Genomic DNA, 20576 nt, shown 5'->3' with positions numbered 1-20576 from the left:
CTTGTTAGGAATATTTCTGATAAAATGCCTCTTGAACTCATTAAAGACTTTTTAATGAGTGCTTACCAATTGTTTCTTAAATATGCTCTGATTAAAAGAACTGTATAAATTCATATACATCAGGATGGGCCCTCTTTGAAATCCAGCTAAATAGTACTGATGGGAAAGAGATGTCAAAGAATGAGAAGTAATAACCTGAAAAAAAGGATATTAAAAAATTGTGACTGGGCCATAGTATCCTGCTTTGAATTTCAGTCTTGTATCAAAAACCTTAAGTGAATTAAAGTCTTTCTCAACTTCATCTGTAAAATTTAAGTCAATTTTAAGACACAGTAGTAAAAAATGGATTTTTTAAAATGCTGTCACAGTACTGACAGAAGGTACTGAGTCTGTTCTCATATGTAGAAATGAGGTGGTTATTTCATAAGTTACAGTAACTTGTAACTGTACACAGTTATTTTCATGCAGACAGTCTTACAGTTCTGGTGAGAAACCTTTTTGTTTAGCTGTCATAGAATTTTTTCATTAATTAATTATTTAAGTTTGTTTTAATAGGGTATATAGGATTAAACTGTGTTTTTAATGTTTTTTTCTTCCCTTTCCCTGAATATCAGCATCTATCTCTGGTGGAAAACCTGATTTGTTCTTGGTAGTCTTAGAAATGAAAAATATCATCAAATGCGTAAAATCATCAAGGACTCTTAAAATTCGATCATCGAGCAATCAATAGCTTCTCAATTATTTAGCAACCTCCTACTAAAATGCTGAATAAAATTGAGGTAACAAAGTTCAGCAAGCTGAACTGGAATCCATAGGAATTGGAATATTGTGCCAGTCAAGGCTCCTTGCAGGAGCAGTGAAGCGTTGCTCACAGCAGCAGTTTGTGTGTGTGTATATATAAATATGTGTATTTTATGTGTGTGTGTGTATGTCTGTGAGAAGGGCCATCAAACATGCTTACAGGCTTTTTGGATATTTCTAATTCTTAAATAAATTCCAATTAATAAAGTGCCATTTTTTTGGTGTATCATCTATTTCCAGTTTTCTGTGCTGTGTTCCATGTTGAGGTTCCATAGTGCCTGGAGCACGGCCTTGGCTGCCCCAAATTTCCTCCTCTCTCTAAAGGCTTGTGGGGTTTTCTGTGTGTTGTGCTGCATTTGTGGCACCTACATATTTCTACCTCCATATTTTCTTAAAGAAGAGTGAAGGTTGTTTGAATTCACAATCTGGAAACACATTTTTGTTACATTTCTTCGATAAAAACATTTCAGTCGTACTCGCTTAACTGAATGGGCTTAGACAGATAATTGAATTTTCTTATAGTAATTTTGTCACCTTTGTTTAAAATCAATCAGTTGGAGTCCTTTTTATCTCTGCCCAAATATAAGCTAAGGTGCTTAATGTTGTTAAGTGGAGCCATGGTAGTACCTGGTTTGAGTTCTTGTACACTCCAAAGAGAAGTGAGACAGGCACAGGCACTGAAATGTGACAGCTGAAGGGATTACCTGAATTTCTTGTCCTATGGTTTTCATTTAGGAATGGTTTGTGGAAATTTTTGCCTTGAATATTGTTGCTGAAGTGCTGCCATTTTCTTACAATGATAAAGCCTGTTTCTAAAGCTGAATTATTATTTGCTTGCAATTAGATGTAAACTAGTAAAATAATGGTCTCATTTTACATTGGCCATTCTGAATTTCCTTGTGTAGAATCCTATCTTTATGTTTTAGTTGATGGTTGATTTAGATAGACTATGTAGTTTGTTTGCCATCAGTATACAATAGTATAGAAAATCTAACCTAAACAATGATTGGAAATTGTTTGATTATGAGATAATCTGTTTCATTGATGTGTTTATATGGTCCTGGAAAACTAATTTTCCTGCTATTCTGCTGTTGATGAATTATTTAATGTTTAAGTTTGGGTTTTTTTCCTTGCATCATGGTGACACAACTTAGGTAAAGCTCATTATTACAGTGAGTCTGTTTCTGTTGAGAAGGAATTTTCATCTATTTTGAGAAAACAATAATATTTATTTATTCTGTTGGGGTTTTTTTGATCAATAGAGAAAATGAGGTGCTAAAGGTGCAGCTTAAGAAGTATGTAGGAGCTGTCCAGATGCTCAGAAGAGAAGGTCAAACAGTGGAAGGTAAGGATAAAATGAAGGGGGGAAAGAATCCATGTGCAGGGTTTGTTTTTCTGTATGCTGCCATTGAGGGAGTAATATCTCCCAAAAGTGAAAATAACATCTTTGATATATTTTCCTTTTTAGAAAAATACTGATGTAGATTTTTATACTCATTTTTACAGAGAATTTTCTGGTAGTTGAGGTGGTCTTACTTTTTTCTGTAAGAAATCCAGAAAAAGCAGTCAGATGAAAATTTAACTTAAATAAAAATCAGTGAATTAACGTGATACTGGAATATAAAAATAAATGTAGTATCTCCAGATTATGCTATTGTTTTGGAGATCAGTATTTGCAGACTGTTTGAAATAGACTCTGTACTGGGTAGTAATGAGCAGATTTTATATCTGAAAGAAAATGATTGAAGTTACCAGCAGTTTTGCCTGTTTGTCTTCTGTGGTCCGTGATAGAAGCATCCATGAGGGGCTGAATTAATGTCCTGATTCTAAATCCCCTCCTGCTGGGACCTGGATTTCCACTCATTACAGAAGGGTTCAGAGAGCTGAGGGGGATTTTCAGAAATTGGCACCACCTTTCTAAGTTTTTAAATTGTGAATATTTCAGTCGTATAAATGGCTGTATGAATGAATACTACTGTTCTTAAGGGTTAGCCACTGTACTTATCTGGAGTTTCAAAGCTTCATTCATCCCTAAAAGGATATTTGTTAGTGAGAACACATGTTTTTACTTCCGATTTTGCTGGAGTGTAGTGATTCATATTAAGAATTATTCACGAAAAGCATGGCTTAGGCTTCCTATAATAGCAGAAATTATCCTTCATTAGGTAGTGACAGTCTCCATGAAGAGTATAATTATAGGAAAAGGGGAAAAAAAATGTTCCTAGGCTAGCTATATTCCACTGTGTTAAAATTATGCAGATTAGTGAGTGATAAGAATAGAAACTGAGTAGGATGGTCAGATTTTATAGATGAAAAAGTGGGATGGAACAGTACCAACATTTCTAAAAATGAACACATGTATGCTTTATGCTGGAAAGATATTTAATCAATCCACAGTAATTTTCTATAATATTTATTACTAGTGAGCAGAATAAATTGCAGCTACATGCAATATTTATAATAAATTTTTCTTACAGTCCAACTTTGCATGCTGAATTTTTATAAAACTAAATTTTTTTCCTTAGCTGCCATTGAAAATTTAGGTGAAATTTTAGTAGTACTGGGGTCTCTGACTCCACGTACATAAGCATGTAAATAATCCCTGAGAACTCGCTACAAAAAAGGAGTGAAACAAAAGGAGTTTTTTCTTTTACCACATTTATAAAAACTATTACACCCATGGTTTGTATATGTAATGAGTAATTTTAATTATAATTAATCTTCTGAATGGTATGAAAAGAAAAGTTTTAAATGCATTGTAGATTTTAGAATACACATTTTTCTGTGACTCTGTTTTGAAAGAGTCAGAATAAATTGGACTTCTGATGTTATTTTTATCACTATAAATAATGAAGACTCTACATGTTAGCTACAATAATCAGATCAAATGCTATTGAGTATGGCTTTTAAATTGTTTCCTAAAATAATAAATGAAACTCAGCTTGATACTTTGCCTTGTGGAGACGTAAAGAGGCCAAAAAACCCCACTCAGCAATGCGATTATAAATAAATTACCCAAAAGTCAGAACTATCAGCTTTCAAAATGAGTGATCACTGCTGTAGCCTGGGCTGTTGGATATTGGTATTTAAATATTTAATAAATGAGCATCTTGATTTCTCAGCCATCAGCAGGAGTTGGCTCTGTACCATTTTTTAAACCTGCTTAGATAGGATATTTATAAAAAAATGCTGATCTTAGAAGTCCGGCTGAAGAACTTGAAGCAACATTTACAAGGAAAAGATCTTAAAATAGCTTTTAAATTCACTTAAATAATAATAACCTTCTAAATTCTTCCCCAAAGCAAAAATCCATTCCAAGGCTCAAGAATATTTAGTCAGATAAATTGCGGTCTCTCCTATCTGCCCTACAGTGGTTGTATATATAGTTTGGATTTTGAAGAATGGTGGAATCAACTTCTATTAGGGCTTTACTTTTATGTGTTAACTTATTTTCTTAGAAATCCATGAGCTATGAGGAAAAGTTGCATTGGATTTTGTGTAACTTGGAGGAGATTTACTTAGAATAGGCCTTAAAGTGATCTTCAAATCCATAAATGATCGCTGGGAATAGTTATAGAATAATCTGGAGTTTTCATTCACTGCAGATAAAAGAAGTAATGGGCTGACATGGCAGGTGAAGGAAGTTTGATTAGCTATCAGGAAAACCTTTGTGAGAAGATACTTAAATTTAAATAGGTTGTGCAGGGAAGCATAGTATCTCCCTTTCTTGGAAGTCTTTAGGAAGAAATTAGACAGCTGTCAAGAGTGGAATAACTCCAGCTGATTCTGCTTGATGCAAAATCATGAAGTACTGGACGAAGTATGAAATGTTCATTCTCAGCCCTATTTTCTGTCATTTCTATAATACGTAAGCAGTCTGTGCAAGTTACATGAAATGATATTTGGGAAGCCCAGTTAAAAAAAAAAAAAAGGCTTAAAAGAGAAGTGTAAGCTTTGTTTTAATAGACTTTGGGCAGGAATTGCAGGTACTACATATACTAGACAACTGTAGTCACAGAACAGCCAAATGCTTTTGGTTTACATTTTTTACTTTTAAGATTCCAGCCTAAATATTTCTTACAAAAAAAGGTCCCCGCAGAATCTGTATTTTGGTACTTTATTAGTGTTTAATGTTATGGTCTGTCCCAATGTTTTTAATAACCGTTTCTTGTAGAGCTATTATTTCTAAACAGGCTGTCTTGGATGTTTATATGTAAAAATTTAAATTTTTAATTCGAGGTGTCTCTCTGTTACAGCTTTGCCGAACATTTGGAGCACTGATGGTGAATTTACAATTCCAGAGCAAAAGCAAGTAGAGAACAATGAGGAACTGGCCAGCTCTTATGAAAGGAAATTGATTGAGGTAAAGTTTGTACTGCACAGATTTTATGGAACAGTAATTGTAAAACAAGGTTTGAAGCTTAAATAGTTTCTTTGCTTAGTTGTTTTTTTTTTCCCTCAGGAATGTAAAAGATAAATCTGATTTTTTTTCTTCAAAACCAAAAAAACCTCAGATAATTAAAAGTATTTTTTCTAACAGGGTTACACTTTTATATGCTGATATTTAAATGAAGGTTTAAATAAATAAGCAAGTTCCTTCAGGTTTTAACTGCTGGTAGTGAAGTCGAAATCATCACAGACAATAGATTTGAGGTGTTGTGTAAGTTACAGTTCTTAATTACAGGCATCGCTGTGTTGGCAGTGGAGCTTTATTTTAGATCAGGACATAGTGAAATCTGTAGCTTTTTCTGTGCTTTCATGCTGGTTTCCGATTGCACACCGTGTTTCATTTTTGTATTGCTTATTGAATACTGCAATAAGGAAATGACTGATAGAAGCTACTACTTCTGTTGGTATGACCATGTTAGAAAAAGTTCCTAAGGCAAGATTTATTTTTGAGATTAATGTAAAATCCATTAGAGGAAAAAAAAAAGATAGATTAGGGTTTCATCCTAAATTTGAATACAAATTATTTTTAAGACACACGTAATGAAATTTAGTATCTAATTGTAAGGAAATATCAGTATCTAATACCCATATCTGCTATTAAATATTAAAAGAACATTCTCATAAAAAGTAAAACAATTCTCTATGTCTTTCTCTTGCCCAAAATACCCTGAAATTGGACACCCACATTAACTGATTAACATGAAGTTGACTAAAAGTGCAGGTCATGGATCAAAGAGCTTCAGACAGTTCTTCTAAAACATTCCTGCTTGGTTATCCTTTTTCATAGGACCATGTGAAATTAATTCTCTCCCTAATGCTTACCTTGGGTTGAGTTCTTCTGACTCCTTTCCTCTGTTCTGGACAGTTTGTTCTGTGTGCTCAGGAGTCTGTTGCTGACACTTCTGAGTTTGTGGCGGTGTCAGTGGTGACACAGCCCTGGAGGAAAAGCTTTCTTGCCAGTGATAGTGGGAAGAGGGGGGCTGCATCTGTTGCACTTAGGCTCCAACAATATCTTGACATACTCCAAAGAGGATGTAACCCCTGAGATAACCCTTTTTTAAGGCTCTGAGCATGGCAAGCAGTGTCAGTCTCAGTAAACACTGGTTGGACTGGACACAACTGACAAAGACTGGGAATTCTTGCAAACATGAATAAGGATTTCATTAAATGTGCACAGTTCCCAGTTTATTGTGGGATGAAAGCTTCACCTTATTTTCTACTTGTTTGTTTTGAGGAAACCTGACTTGTGCTTACCTTGTGTGGTGAGAGTGAAAAACCAACCAACCAAAAATCCACACAACAAAATAAAACTAAGATGTCCTGATTTAGGGCAAATTTTGGGAGGAAACTTTAGAAGTGGTCTTTTCTAGAAGGCAAATTCAAGCGCCAACCCCTCAACCAGTTTGGGAGGTAAACCTCCTTTGAGAAAAGCGGAAAAAACCTACTCATTTAACTAGCAAAGTGTTCACAAGTGTAAGAAATGAATAACATTGAACAATGGCACTTCTCATTGTTCTGAAGAGATGGCAAATTCAGAGAGAGAGAGTCCTTGTTGTGGGGCGTAGCTCGGCTCCCCCAGTCTCTTATCAGTCCCTCCTGCTCTGGAATTCCACATCCCGGGCCCCGGTGGCCACAGGTGTGAGCTCCTGGTGTTTTTCTGAGTTTTCAGTCCAGAGCAGGCTGATCCGTTCCAAGAAAAGAAAAGGCATGGTCTGGGGAACTTCTCTGCTTCAGCAGGCTGAGAGCTGACTAAAAGCAGAGGAGAGCTCTCTGCGCTGTCCGTGCTGCGGGCAGCAGCCGGTGTGAAGGGTGCAGGGCAGCAAGTGCAGTTTGTGCAAACAAACCCCACGCTTCTTCTTTCCTCCCTCCGCTCTCAGAACCAGCCTTAGAACTGCCTAATATCCAGCATAAACAGAGCATGCTGCTGGGGACACAAGCACCCTAAAGTCACCCTAGCACACCAGCCCAAACCGAAGCAGCTCGATGCCAAGCCTGTTCTTAAGTGGACTTTCAGTCTGTCTTGGACCAAAGATCTTGTTTGTGGATGGAAAAACTGAGAATAGAAAATGAGAGTTTTGAAACATAAAGCAAAGTTGGAGCATTTAATGGCTGTGGCAGTAGATTTTTTGGAACCATCTCTGCCATTTTGAATTCAACTGTTTTTTCCTTGCAGAAAAATGGACTTGTTAATAGGATGCCTGCTTTGTTTTGCAGCCCTGTGGCTTTGTTTCTTTTGAGAAAAAGATGTATAAGAACATGGATTTTTGAAGGAGAGGAGAAATATTTTTCTCATGGGAAATACACCCATGCTTCCACTAAAAGCAAAAAGAAGCAACATCCAGTTCTGTCTAGAGTTTCTTGTGAAACATACTGTTTTGTATTTTTTGACTACTGGGGGGAAAAAATACCTATGCCTGACAAAAAGTCATTAATTCAGATGTGGCTCGTGCAAAAACTTCTATGAAGTCTTCGTTGCAAACAATATTAAAAAAAATCTTGGCTTCCACTAAAACACTGTAAGAAAATTACTCTTTTTTTATTGTAGCAAGTTTTTATTTATTTTATTTTTATTGCTGCATGGTTGTTAAATGTATTTTTATCTATCTAGAAGTGTGTCTTTCCAAGATAGTTTGTATTATTAGTTGCTAGTGAAACCCTCCTAACCTGTTTTAAGTTAACTGCTTGGTCCTTTGCTGTGAAACATGAAGTGATATTTTCTTTGTCATTTCTCTGGAGACTGCTCTCAAATGCTGGGCAATGTAACTGCAGTGCTCTCAGGCACTTAGGTTTTCTTTTGACAACTCCAAAGGGTTCTCTTAGTGTGGAGCCTCAAGTGTTTACTTTAGCCTCACTTCACCTTCATGAGAAGGGTTTGGGTTCTTTAAACTGTTTTCTTGTATAGTAAGGAGCAAATCTAAATGATCCTCTGCCCAAGGGAAACTTAGCTTATTTATACTTTCTTTTTTTGCTTCAAGCATATTGTTATGAAGAAAAACAGCTGTGAAGATGATTGAAGTCCCAGCAGGGAAATTTAAGCTTCATTCTGGATTGAGTAAAGGAAGATGTGATTCTATGAAAATGTAACTGAAAGGATGTAGTTATAAGGAGACCTCTTTATTGTTTTAGCAGACCTTGATGCAGGAAAAATTAAAGAAACTTAAATTAATATTGTTATTCATTGCTCCTTTTGATTTGCTGTAATGGTAATGCATTTTTCTTTGACAAGGAAAAGTATTGAAGTTGGTTGCTAATAAGTGATACCTGCCAGTTGTCCTTTGGATAATACAAAACAAGTGATTTGGTGTTTTATTTGCTGTTAAATTTCCTTTTTATTATTTAACTTTGCTAGGGAAACTTGTAAATTTTTGCATTACTTGTAGTATTTTGAGAGAGTTGTTGAATTTACATGTTAATCGAGTCTGCAAGTAGAAAGTTATTTCAAGGACATCCAAATCAGAGAGAGACAAAATAGTCACATATCAGTCTGGATTATGTTCATCTGATAGACAGGCCTGAGAAATCAAACATGTTTTCAAATATGCAAACTACTGAGATTTGTATCCACTTGTAAATTTTGATACTGCTTTTGATAACCAGCAGTATCACAGTTTTTCACTGTGAATTTGCAACTAGTTGTGTGCTGTATCTCTGTATCTGAAATGCAAGGAAGTTCTGCCTTCCAGCCCAGGCTATGTGGAATTAACAGTCACCTGTTAATATTAACCTGGTATTCTTAAATGTTACACCACCCACTTTAAATTGGAATTAGTGGTTAAGCTAGTATGGAAATTTATCTGGAGCTAATAGTGTTATATTATTGTTTTCTCTAGTGTATTGTTGGCGTAGTTTAGCTCTCTTTTGCATATGTGTTACAGTGATGAATTACTGGATTTGAAGGACTCCCTCTAATATACAAAGAAATTGGAAAAGAATGCTTGAAGTTCAAGAAAATTATTTTTATTTTTTATTTATAACCAGTGATGTCCGATCCTGGCTTGTCAAAATGGAGCTGTTTTTTTCTGTTTGCTTTGATTCTGTGAAGGATGCAGGTTTGTGTGGAACAAAGCACAAAATTAAAAGCAGGCACTAAATTAAACTGAATTCAACTGTTTTATTTTCTCCCTGGGGAAGAGGGAGAAGGCAGGGTAATTCAAGGAAAGGAAATAGTGAAATTCACAGATAGTAATGAAGTGCTTCCAGAAGGGAAACGATGAACTCCTAAGAGCTTTGGCAGTAGTTCAAGTCCCCGCGCTGTTGTTGAGGTGCCTGGATTGAAATTCATGTTCAGCTGTGCTCTCAGGCCGTTACCCTGCTGCCTGTGCTGTTCTCTGGGTGGGGGTATGAGGAGGAGGAGGCATCCCAAGAGTTGCTGGGCCTGAGGAACTGGTTTAACCATGCTGCTGGGGCAGCCCACTGGAGGGGCCCACAGTGCCCACTGTGTTCATCTGACTGCTGGAACTTTCCATCCTCCTCGCTCCCCCAGCCCCTGGCTCTCTCAGAACGTCCTGCATCACTTGCTGCTCACTTGACTAAAAGTGCAGAGCACAGCCACTGCCACACTCGGTGTCCAAAGAGGCCACTCTGTTTACCTGTGAGAACAACCTGTGATATAGCCTGACTCTGGTATTTAGACTCCTCTGACCTCCCACAGATTTGCCTGGAGTGATTGACTTCTAGCTCCAATCCTATTAAAACTCCCAACTAAGAGTGAAGAATACATCACTTATGAATTATTGACAAAGTTTAGCGCTGTTTGTGCATTTTGCAGTACTCCCAGTTCAAAATATTGTGATTAGTTTGCACCTGTTGAGTGCTGCGTTCATCAAAGAATTAAACTGAGAACAGAAGTCAATGAGAGCTTTATTAGAATCAGTTGTCATGTGATTTTGAGTGACAGGAATAAAATTTGACATGAAGTTGTATTTTGTCCGATTCAATACCAAAACTACATTTCAAGGCATGAGTCAAAATGGTAGCAATATCTGTACTTAATAATCAGTTCAAAACCAAAATTGATATACATATAAGAAATTACATAGTGGGATTTTTTTCCCCCCAGTTCAGAACTCAATTATCCCTTGGCTTTGCTTTTCAGGTGGCTGAAATGCATGGGGAGCTGATTGAATTCAATGAGAGGCTGCACCGTGCTCTGATGGCCAAAGAAGCTCTGGTGTTCCAGATGAGACAAGAGCTAATTGATCTGAGAGGGCCGGTGAGTGGTTGGTTGTTGCACTGCAGAACATCCCTCTGCAACAGGCTCAGACATGATGGAATATCTATTAGCTCACAAGAAATCACAGATCTGTGAAGAATTGGCTTTTGAAGAATTTGGTTCCCTTCCTCTTTACTATTCCAGATTATGCTTTACATTTTACATTTTCCTTTTAAAGGAAATAAGATATCCTGTATGTTTATTCTAGCTATAAAGTAAGATAAAAAGCTATTTCTGTTTCAGTTCTAAATGCTCTTGCAATCTGGTTTTCTAGCAACTGCTCCTTCCTTTGGTTCTGCAGGTACTGATCCACCATTGCATCATTATGAACTTTTGTACTTATATAATGTTTTGTAAGAGCACAGGTGAAATGAAATGCTCACGTGTCTTTCCCTTAATGGAATATTTGTTGTAAAAGAAAGTGATCAATAGGTTTTTATGTGCTTTGTATTTTCCCATAAATTGCTTATACATTCAAAGTACTTTGTTTTAGCATCCTTTGCTCATAAAGCCCTAATAATGATGCTCTTTCCTACGTTTTCTATATCTTTCAAAATTACGTGCTTTTATAAACCCCATCGTGTTTCTTTACAAAACTGTGGCAAACACTAATGTAAAGGACTCACAAGGGTGATATGTTCACAATCCTCTTGCAGGATTTTGTTTTTCTTTTATTGCTTGTCAGTAATAGTTTTTATTGGCATTTATAAAACTGAATGTTGAATTGTAGTTTCCTTATAATATTATGCTTTCTTAATTGAAAACGTAATAGCCACTGTGTGGAAATTATTTCTGTTTTGTAAATATAGGTCCCTGGAGATTTGAGTCAAACATCTGAAGATCAGAGTTTGTCAGATTTTGAAATGTAAGTTTCATAATTCACAGTTTTTTTCTCTTCATACTGTCTCTGGAAAAGGAGAATAAGCAAACAGATTCAATAATTTGCTTTTCCTATATTATTTCCAATAACTGCATTCTTAGCTGTGGTGTTCCATTATTAAAAAGTATGGAGAGCTCACAGCCCGTGCCCCAGTGTAGTTAATAATGCTGAACTCAAGGAATTTAGATTTAGGAAGATTCCCTTGGAGTGCTTTTTAAGTACCCTAGGTGTTGGTATTCTGCCAAAGTACCAAGAAGTTGCTGGTTCTAATGCTTTGGGTTTGATGGACTTCCTCATTTTTACAGAATAGCTGCTAATCAGTGCTTACAAAAAACCCCAAAACACCCAGAAACAGCCCACCACCCCAGATCATCCTAGAGTGTTGTGATTTGGAATTTTGCCTTTAGTAGTCATCTAATGAATCTTGCTTTTGTGGATGAGGGGTTGAAAATGTAGCTGATGTGTTGAATCATAGAAATTTGGAGATGGATGAAAAAGAGTGGATGGAAATGGCTTCTGCATAATCGTGCACTGCTGTTCTGTTATTTAATGAACTTTACCTGAGGCTTGTGGCTGAAAATGTTGAATTTGTTGAAGTGAATAATTTTTGCTTCATGTGTATAATCAAATGTTATCAAATGCATGCTGTGAAAAAAACCCCAAACCCCAGAAAACCTGCAGAAGGAATTATTTCAGTTGGGTTAATTTTAGGGAACATTTTTAGATTCAGAACGTATAAAAACTTCAGGCAGAACTCCAATTTTTCCATTACTTCATTTGAAATGTTAAGTTTCTTTGTTGATCACTTTGATCATTATCTAAATCATTGCATGTAGTTGCTTTGCAATTCTTATACATAAATATGATTCCCTATTTTAAGTTTTTCTTTCTCCTCTGCAGATCAAATCGTGCTCTTATTAATGTTTGGATTCCCTCAGTCTTTCTGCGTGGAAAAGCTGCCAATGCATTCCATGTTTATCAGGTAGGCGAGCCAGCTTAACAGGGATTTTGTGTATGGGTTTCTGACTGAAATAGCACATTTTAATAATTTAAAGTTCTGTACAATTTCATTAGAGATCAGCTAATGAGCAGCAGCAGTAACTTCATACATATTCATCCATAGGATTGTGTTGATTATTCAAATAGCATATTTTGAGGGTTGTCTTTTAGTAGTTTAGTACTTTAAAAGCACGCTAATAAGATGCCTGCATTGGTCAGGAAGTGTAACAATTCAATATTAATCAGTAACACCTTCGTCAATGTGCGTGTACATGTTTTACTTCAGTTTTGGGGATAACAATGACCAGAAACATTGCTTGACAGACAGACAGATGTGGTTTATTGTAGTAGCTCACTTGAAAACATCTTGAATAATGAAACAATTCTTCACTGTGTGTTATTGAACATGTTCACATTGTGTTCTGCCTCAGGCAGGTCTGAATTTAGGGATTGTGCTCCAGCCTGACTTGTAACTGAAGCATTGAAATTTTATACTGTTCCTTGATTCCTGGAGTCTTGGTTTCAGAGCAATGACATCCTTCATGGATACAGTGGCAGGATGAACTTCAAACACCTTAATGTGCTGTCTTAGGCTGTTTGTATTTCTTTATTTGTGGATTGTTAGCTGCTGCAAAATTTCTCCACTTTTGTTTCAGCCACATGTACTTAGTTCTGAACAAGATTGCTGAAGCTGTTAACATTCCTCTCGCTCTGAATGATGTTTTTTTGTAGAATTTTGAATCATTTATGAAGTGTTGGCAGGTAGTTGAAAAATACAGGAAAACACCCACCTTTTGGCCAGTAAAAGACAATGAAAAATAAGACTTGAGGTAATGGAAAGAAAAGCCACCAGGATGGGAACAGTTAGTAATTTGTTCAAAAGCATTGACTAATCAATCAAACTGAGATGCACAGGTGTGTGAAAACCCAGCTTGGTGACAAGTGTAATTATTTTTGTCTTTTTGGCTTTCACATATTTCTCCACTCTGCTGTTACTGGCTACACATTCTCAAACCCAGACACAAGTCTGCCAACACAGAAATTCTTAAAAGCATCAGTGTCTCACCCCTAGTGATGTTGCAGTTCCATGTCCACTAGAAGAGCTCTGGTTTCTCCTGCTTCTTTCCTAAGTTGCTCTGTGTTGTTTTTCATCCTGCTTGAACAGGGGGGCTGGACCAGATGGCCCATTGTGTTCCTTTCCACAGTGCCTTACCCATTCTGTATTTTTAATTTTACTTGTAACTTGGTGTCAGGTTACTAAAGAGTTTAGTATTTGTCATGCAGTTTGAGTGAGCATCGCTGTACAAGTGGGATTGTGAAAGCCTGAGAAGTATGCAGGATTCATATATACTGCAGGTGTTCTGCACATTCAGAAGGAAAGATGTTGGGATAAATCAAGCTTCCCAATTTGTAAGAGGTTCCGAACTTTACTGAAAAATCTGTTGGAGTGAGTAGAGAGTTAGATGTTGTTTTAATGGAAAACAAAGAATGTGTAATTGAAGGCAAAGCCTCTTGAGAACAGGAAAAAAGGAAGCAAAATATTTCCAAAAGGTTAAAAATTCTGAATCTACAAAAAGACAATTTTGAGAATTTTATTAAGTTTTTATGTCTACACTATAGATTTGTAATGTTGGGCATTCAGAGTGTGCAAAATTCTGTTTATTGATATATTTGAAAAATGTACAAGTTCTTCTGAATAATTTCCATTCATTATCTTTTCACACTATCAGTTTACAGTTTTTTTTAATGTGAAAAGTTAAATATAGCTGTCTAGAACATAGAATATAGTCAGACTAGTTTGCCTTTGGTTACAGAACAGCACATGATATTACAGAATTTTTCCAGTGAACAATTGAACTTTGTCTTTTAATAGTTAAGAGATAAAGCAAGCAGGAATTACCTGTAGAAGTGACTTAAAACTTCTATAATTCTTGTTAAACTTTGACCATGGCGCCTGTTGAGCTCATTCTTTATGGAAGAATGCATGAATATCACTCCTGCCAGTTTTTGGTCTCAGTAACAGGAGTGTCACTGCCCCTGTGCATGTGAAAAAGAAGTATTTTCTCAAACAGACTTACACAACTCTGATGAAGCATTTGAAGTGAATGCCAGCTCTCTGATCAATTATATAGTCATGTGCTTGCTGAATATATATTTTACATTTTTTAGTGTCCAGGAAAGCATTAATTTAGAAAACTTCAGAATAGTTTCAATAACAGCACTTGCATTTATTTTATTAAATCTCTGCCAAAACATGTGCTCCTGATTACAGAGAAATTGATTCAGTGTTGAAATTGTGGAAGAGGATATTTACCAGGCTACCACTATGTCCTAAACAGACCGAGACTGGGAGTCCAATTAGGATAAATGATTGAGCTCATTTCTAATAGTCCTTTCATTCATAATAAACTTTCTTATTTTTACTGCCTTATCATTTATCTCTCCAGTGGTAGAACATTAAAATGCATGTATAACTCTTTATATCAGCTGCATGAGAAAGGACCTGTGGTACATCAATATAAAGAAAGTAGCAATATTGCAGAATGTTGATATGAATGAGATTATTACCAATGCCTTTTGGAGTTCACGTTTCTCTGGGAGAACTTGAGTGAACAGATGTAAAAACTGACTCTTGGTTGTGCTGGTTAATGCTGAGAATAAGACATCAAATGGACTTTGGAGAAGGCTAAAATGTGCCAGCTGGAACAGTCAAAGTTTAAAATTTTAGTTTGGTTAAGCACGATTTTTCGATATGCTAAATACTTGTGACTGTACTTAAAGGTAATTAGAAATTAGCCCTCAGGTGCTTAACCTGACTGAAAATCAGATCATACATGTGATACTATCAAGGTAAGATGTTGCTGCTAAGTGAGGGTGCTACGGAAGGGCATGAGCCTTGGCCCTTGCTCTTCCAAAGGCAGTTGATGTGAGTGTATTTCTGAGATGGCTTGATCTCTTCTGCATTTTCTATTATTAGAAAACTAAAGAGATCGTCCTTCTCTCCCCTCCTCTGATGAGCCACCTTGTTAACCTTTGCTGATTTGGAATTGTGTGTCTCTGGAGCACTTCACTTGATGGAGAGGCCAGGACAGTGCCAGGGGAGAGTTGCTATGTCACACTTATTGCTGATGCACTTTAGAATTGTTGTGCCTCTTCTGTCCCTTTTTGCTTATAAATAGGTATTTTGTAGCAGAAAATAAACTACTGTGTACATATCACTTGCCTTGGAAATGGTCAGAAGAGGGTGGAAGCAATTGCAGAGCATCTCAAGTAGTTTGGAAAATTATGGACCCATCAGTTCCACAGTGTCTGTTATCTGTTTTCATGGCCTTAAAAAAGCTTTTGAAGAATATAAAAATTAGGAGAATAAATATGGGTTGCTGTGCCTCTTTGAAATCAACGCCAATTTTGCACTTGTGCTTCTTAAACCAGGAAAAGACATTAATGACATATTATTTTGCATATCAGGACGGCCTGACCTGGACAGGATAAGAATAGAATCCAGCAAGAGTTTTCTTATTGTGCTCGCTTTTTAAAATTTAATTTTATGTTTTTAAATTTAATGTAGATTTGTAATGCTGTTTTGAAGGGTATTTCAAGGCATATATTTTTGTGTCACATTAACATCTGTTTTGGATGTTCAGAATCAGTGCATTTTTCATCCTTAAAAAACCCCAGATGTTGCTTTTCAGTAAATATAGCAGGAAAAGTTTCCAGCACCAGCATACTTGTCACAGTTTCAACCATCAAATAGTTTCTTTAATATCTGTTAAGGATTAAGGATTTTGGACAAGCTCAGAAATAAGACTGTGGACTCCGAAAGCAAGCAGCATTTTATAATGAATCCTATTAGATGTGGAAATTTCAATCAGACCTCTCTATTTGTAGAGTTACACTGCACTCTTGCAGTGATGTTTAACTGGCAGAATTAACTGGTTGTGAATCCTAAGGATTTCAAAACAAGCTCTGGAAATGTAGCCAAATTTTATGCTCAATTTGAATGGCTGAGTTCAAGGGGACAGTTGTGAGCAGCAGATAATTCAGTGCCCCAGTTTAGCACTGTTACTGTCTTAAAAATTAACAGAGCTGTGGATCTATGTCATTCAGCGGTGGCTGTTACAACAATTAGTGTGTATAAATTTTAGGGGAAAAGCTATTTAGAATTGGATGTGCACTTTAGTGCAGTTACTGAGTTCAATTGAATTTTTTTTTCACTTGTGTTCTCGGAATATAAAATAATAACAGAAAAATGCATATTTTATAATCTCTGTTCACCATGGAGTTGTTATGGGTTGTTCTCATTCTGGATTATTCCTTGTGGAGAGTAGCAGACTGTCTGTTTTAAATGAAATGCCAGTGGCAGATCTTATTGAATAAATAAAGCACAACTCTCCACATGCAGTGCACCAGGAATTCAAAGGTGAAATTGCTGAAAAGTGACTGATAAATAGCTTCTGGCTTGCCTACCACAGATTTAGAAGTAGCTAATCTGACACAATTTTTAAAAGGACTTGAAGAGGTCTAAAAACCAAGTTGTTACAAATTATTAGGAAAGGGATAGACCAATAGAAAATGCTATTATGCTGTATATAATCTCTGGTTTATCTGTGTGCAGTTCTACTCCTCTTCAAAAAAATATATCAACTGCAAATGATATGAGTAAAAAAAAAAAAAAAAAAAGATTTTCACTGGAGGAGCATATTAGAATTTCTCAGCCTGCATGAAAGGCAACTGAGAGGGGAATGAAATAGCAATCTTTCAAATCATGAAGGAAATGGAAACATTTTTAACTGTTTCAAAATGCGAATTGGAGCATCCATTTAAACTATTGCCATGCAATTTCAAAACAAGTGTATGACAGAGGTTTTCTCCACAATTTATAATTGGGGGTAATACTGGAAGTTTTTGTGGGTCTAGAAAATAATTAAATTGAAGAAAAAACAATCCAAGCACAAAGATGTGACTTCTTTCTAAGGAAATCCCTGGACAGTGATATTTTGGAATAATAAATACCACTATACCTTGTGTTCATACTAAAGTATTCTGGATAAAATGCATTTCATAATTCTCCAAGGAATTTTCTGAACCATTGGGATCAGTGTACCTTGCTGTAAGAACTGGGTGTAAGAAACTTGGAGGTCATTTTAACTTAACATGAGTTGCCTTTGCGATGTTATGCTAATAATGACTAATTTAGTCCTAAAATGGAAATATTAAGTATGATGATGAAATATCTTTCCTTCCAACTAATGCTTATTTTCTGTGCATGGCAAGCTCATTCTAAATGTTTTCAGAGCACATCCTCTCACTTTGTACTTGCTCAGGTTTGTTTTGCTTCAGGTCTAGATCTTGACTCCTGTCTTGCCGTTCATTAGCACTGACAGATTACTAGTACAATTAATTTTGCACCTGAGTAGAAAAATTAATTAGATGACCAACTGATGTCTTTATTACCAATCAACAAATCATAAGGATTGTTAGGACTTCACTGGATGCAATTATCCAGGCAGTGACAGGAGCTCAGGCTAGACACTCATAACCATGTCTTCCAGCAAGAACATTAGGCAGTTATCCAAAGAAGGTCCAGAGGTTTATTCTCTTACAAAGTTTCTGATGGCTATTACTGAGTGGCAGACTGATTAGTTATAAACATTACAGGACAACCATATATTGAGAAATTAAGGTGTTTTGTTCAAAGTCACACTTAAGGAAGCCTAGTCTCTTAGACAATTTAAGTATTAGGTGACTTTTTAAAGCCATGGTCATGGTGGCAAAAGTCTTCTCTTCCAAACAACCCGTTTTCTCTAGAGTAAACAGCCCAGTTTTTCTAGGTTGCATTCTGATGACTATTTGTGATCTCTGCAGTTGATGCCCATCTTTTTTGTGTGGCAGACATTGCTCAGTCAGCCTCCCATTAGAAAATAATTTCTTGTCTAATATATTTATGGACATACAGACAGAATCCAGATCACAATTAAAAAAAAAAATTGCATTTTCATTTTACCTCTAGATGGTGATAGATGCAGTTTCTTGTGTGAAGCAAGTTGATTATTGCAGTAATGTTATTTTGTCATATTTCTCAACTGTAGAGTATCTTATTTTCTGTATACATATGGATTCCACTTTCCTGTGAAGTGTACAGTAAATGCCATTAGTCATGCCTTTTGTTGCTATAATTACCAATGCCTGACACTTAAGATAATGAAACTGAGATTTTATGATTCCTAAAGTGATATCAATATTTAAATGGCTTCTTGCAAATCCGCCTTGTTTGCAGAGCAGTGAACACTTTACATTATGAACCAACTAAGTTTAAAGATTAATATGCTAATCAGACAAGACTGTTACTATTTGCACATGAATAGGGCACCCTAAAACTATAATCAGTAAACATTTCTTACAGTTTTTTTATTCCTTTGACTGTCTTCAGGCTTGCTGTTTAGTGTTGACTGACATATTTGCTTGTAATATTTCTTTTTATATTACTTTAAATGATGTTTTAAAACCTGATGCTTTGCTCTGCGCTTCCTCTGTGAAGGAAGACAATGCGCTTCCATATGAAAGGGCTTTTATCACAGGATTATTTAGGTTGGAAAACACCTCTAAGATCATTGTGTACAACTGTTCCCCAGGTGGTGCCAAGGCCACCACTCACCTATGTCTCCAGAATCCACATCCTTATGGCTTTTAAATTCTTCCAGGTATGGTGACTCCACTCCTGGTGTGGGCAGCCTGCGCTGGCCAGCCCTTTCCGTGAGGAAGTTTTCCCTAACATTTAGTACAAACCTCTCCTGGCACAGCCTGAGGCTGTTTCCCCTTGTCCTGTCGCTGTTCCCTGGGGGCAGAGCCCGACCCTCTCCTGGCTCCAGGCTCCTGTCAGGGGGTGAGGAGAGTGAGGAGGTTCCCCTGGAGCCTCCTTTTCTCCAGCTGAGCCCCCCCAGCTCCCGGAGCCGCTCACACAGGACTTGTGCTCAGCCCCTTCCCCAGCTCCCTTCCCTTCTCTGCACACGCTGCAGCCCCTCGGGGTCCTGCCAGTGGAGAGGGAAGAATTTTCACAGAGACATAAAAGAGATGGAGGAGAACAGTATCTTATACCCCAAAGTGTTTGAGGAGGACAGTGCCCAGGAAATACTTTGAGTGAGAGGTGGAACAGGGAAAGCACAGTCTGGGATCTGCCAGCTGGGCCTGTTGACCTTGAATTTAACCACAAGCCAGCATGGCCTTGGTTTTCCTCGAGGGGTGAAAATGGAAGGCAGTGGACTGGCAATTAAGAGTTGAAAGGTAAGTGACAAACTAAACCCAAAAATTAAACCCTAAGTTGCATTTTATTTTCCTGATGCATGATGAATTGGCTGACTTCAGCAGCTGCAGCACTAAGCAGGCAAAAAGGAGAAATAAATAGTCTTCTAATCATATTCCATTTCAGTACAGCTCAGGGCAAGTGGAGGAGAAAATGAACTGGAATGATTGGGAGAATTTGAAAGAAAGATGTGGCTCGTGGCATTCTCCGAGTGATTTGAGAGTGCGTGAGCCAAAAAGTTGAATATCCCAATTTTTCTGCAGTGGGACCCAAGGATGTATCAAAGAAACATAACAGGAAGCATGAAGCAGAAAAATTTTTAAATAACTGGGATGGAGGAAGTATACAAAGATGAGATCAATCCTTGGAGACTTCTGTAACTATTTCTCTTTCTAAAGGAAACAGAATTACACTTTACTACGTTGATTTGTTTATTGAAGTGCTGCTTGCAAAAAATCCTAGGAAAGTAAAGTAGAATTTCTATTTTCAGAATATTTTATAACTACTGCAGAAAGAAGCAAATAATTTATATTCAATAAATATCTAAAATAAATACTAGTTACGTTAAATATGTTAGAAACTGATTAGTGAGATAGCCTCCTTTCCCTTGCCTGAGCACCCACAATATTCTATTTGGAGAAAAAGGCAGCACTATTGTCATTTCACCTATTTTCTCTTCTGCAGAAACTTCTTTCCCTGCAGCGGTTGTCATGCATTGCAATGAATGTATGGTTCAAAGTGCATGTTTGTGAAATGACATTAATTATCTTGGGTTATTATAAGTCATATTTCACTGTCAAAAGGAACATATTGTGCTATTGAGGTGGTGGGGGGTTTTTTTGGTTTTTTTTGGTGATGATTTGATTTGTATACAAAAAGACAAAAAATATTGATTCCATGCAGCAAAAGTGGAGGCAGTGCTGCCTTTATTCTCT

The 20576-nt window shown here is 36.7% G+C and overlaps 1 protein-coding gene across 3 annotated transcripts in view; it reads left to right on the top strand.

Annotated features, from left to right (window-relative positions):
• Window positions 1–20576, top strand: part of SNX29 (sorting nexin 29) — a 98392-nt gene that overhangs the window by 31666 nt on the left and 46150 nt on the right. For all 3 annotated transcript variants that reach the window (XM_040079317.1, XM_040079316.2, XM_040079318.1), the window contains 5 exons: window positions 2064–2146; window positions 5058–5164; window positions 10346–10462; window positions 11272–11327; window positions 12243–12324. In XM_040079317.1, the coding sequence (XP_039935251.1) occupies window positions 2064–2146; window positions 5058–5164; window positions 10346–10462; window positions 11272–11327; window positions 12243–12324 (445 nt within the window). The remainder of the gene's footprint in view (window positions 1–2063; window positions 2147–5057; window positions 5165–10345; window positions 10463–11271; window positions 11328–12242; window positions 12325–20576) is intronic.

The sequence above is a fragment of the Hirundo rustica genome, chromosome 15, assembly GCF_015227805.2.
Source record: "Hirundo rustica isolate bHirRus1 chromosome 15, bHirRus1.pri.v3, whole genome shotgun sequence".
NCBI classification, from domain to species: domain Eukaryota; kingdom Metazoa; phylum Chordata; class Aves; order Passeriformes; family Hirundinidae; genus Hirundo; species Hirundo rustica.
Note: the sequence above shows the minus strand (reverse complement) of the source record. Positions and strands in the feature narration are given on the sequence as shown.